The sequence below is a fragment of the Botrytis deweyae genome (genome assembly GCF_014898535.1).
Source record: "Botrytis deweyae strain B1 chromosome Unknown BDEW_010, whole genome shotgun sequence".
In the NCBI taxonomy this organism is placed as follows: Eukaryota; Fungi; Ascomycota; class Leotiomycetes; order Helotiales; family Sclerotiniaceae; genus Botrytis; species Botrytis deweyae.
In genome coordinates, this window is record NW_024066217.1 from 289,901 (window position 1) to 292,027 (window position 2,127).

Consider the following 2,127-nt stretch of genomic DNA (forward strand, 5'->3'; position numbering starts at 1 on the left):
TTGCTTACTACGAAACTCCCACACTTTCACACAAGTCGCATAAGAATATCCTTTTCCCCAGGCATACCACATTCTTTTTTGAAATCTTTTTCTCTCATCATTTTTTTTATCTTTCAACCACACAATACAACAACATCAACAACAACAACAACAACAACAACAACAACAACAACAACAACAACAACACCTTCCCACCGTCACAACCAAACCACCGCCAAAATAACTGATTACAATAATACATTACATGAGAGAACAGGTTATCCAACATGTTCTAAATCATTGATCCTCCAGATCATCCCTCAGTTGACTCCATCAGTCAATATTCCTTCCTCACCCAATCAAACCATTCCCACCTCACTCAACCCCCCTTCAACTCCAAATTTTCCCTCCCAGGAAAATCTGACTTCTAGCAACGCTTTCAGCAGCTTTAGTCCTTCCACCGCAACAATACTCCCACAAGAGTTCAACTCTTTCACCACGGATTCTCAATCACCATGGCTTCCCAACTCCAATTCATCGAGCCTGCCGGCATCAACACATCAACCATCCAACAATCAGTATCTGAACAATCCCGTTCAGCCAGATCAACCTCAACAGGACTTTGTTCTTTACGAGAGCAGAACACCGAACGTTCATCGTACCCCTAGTTTGTCCACCGCATCTGCCTTAACAGCTCAAAATCGTCGTCACTCATCTCATCTCGCATCTGCTTCCCCATTGCCTCAGAACCAGAGAGTTGCAGCGATCATACAATCTACTGGACATTCTTCTAACTCGGCTTTCACAAATCGGTTCAACTCTCCTGCGCAGCTTGTTCAGCATCAGCATTTTTACGCTTCTGCCCCTGTTTCTCCAGCAATTTTGCAACAACCTCAGCGATCTCGTCCTCAAGTACCCTTGTTTTCACAATCAACTGGGAGCATACCGCGAACTCCAAACATGGCATTCCAAGGTAATTCAATAAACGATCATTCACATTTACGTTTGCGCAATGACTCACATTCACATTCAGACATGGATCTTTTCGGTGATGAATTCACTCCTTTCGAGGGTGGTTCCTCGACACAAAACTCATACTCTTCGGCCTTTTCTTCCCCTGCCATTCCAACAATGTACGATCCAATCAACAACTTGTCGTCTTCAAGCTCCACCACCAATATGAGTTTCGTTTCACCTCGAGATCTTTCTCTTCGCGATTCTTTCGCCACTGCCTCTGCTCCCAACTCGGCTGCGTTTACAAACCTCACTACTCCATCAACGTACAACGAGTCCCCTGCTTTCGAATACCAAGATTCGCCTTTTATCGGTCAAGATGGACTCAACGACAACACCACCGTTCAAACGGGTGATGCTTGGTTCTCTCTCTTCCCAGACGCAGAGAACTTTGAGCAAGCAAATGCCACCAACTCTCCTCTACTAGTCGAAGAAGAACTCGAAGTCGCCGAACAATTAAATGCGAAAAAGGATACCCGTCGCAAATCTGGTTCTGCAACATCTCCCATGTCAGCTACTTCTGGTATTCGAAAACCATCCAAGGCTCTACCACCCATCATCGTTGAGGATTCTAACGACACCGTCGCAATGAAACGTGCTCGCAACACTCTTGCTGCTCGAAAATCTCGTCAGAGAAAAATGCAAAGAATGGAAGAACTTGAAGATGAAATCACGAGGTTAACTGCCGAAGTGGCTCACTGGAAAGAAAAAGCTTTACGAAGAACTTAAATGGATAATAAAGACTGTCTTCTTTCAGTCGCCGGCACAATCATGGATTGGAGGGAGGGATTTTGGGTACCCTTTACTTCAAGGAGATTATAGTAGCAGCTATCGCATAGGGGCAATAGTCATGACGTTATAATTGTGGATTTCTTTGGTTCGAAAAGTATTGTTATATTCTCTTTTCTTTTTCATACTATGATATTTGGAGTGGTTTGGGAGGGAAATGTGGGATGGTTTAACTTCTTTCGTGTTGCCTTTACAATAAAGGATTTTAGGGATATGTATGGGGATATCATTGAATGAGTGGCTCTTTTGCCGTGGGTTTACAGATACATTTTTATCGTTTTTCTCATATTCTTTTTTTCCTTGGCTGGAATTGGCTTGTTATGGGGGAAGTTGTTTTTTGGTGAG

General features: G+C 43.5%; 1 protein-coding gene across 1 annotated transcript; it reads left to right on the plus strand.

Moving 5' to 3' along the window:
- Positions 1-244: 244 nt before the first annotated feature.
- EAE98_005177 (uncharacterized protein) lies at positions 245-1,722 on the plus strand (the record flags this gene model as incomplete). Its single annotated transcript, XM_038952798.1, has 3 exons — positions 245-256; positions 304-952; positions 1,013-1,722. 3 exons carry the CDS (start codon positions 245-247, stop codon positions 1,720-1,722), a joined length of 1,371 nt encoding a protein of 456 aa, XP_038810640.1.
- Positions 1,723-2,127: the final 405 nt, after the last annotated feature.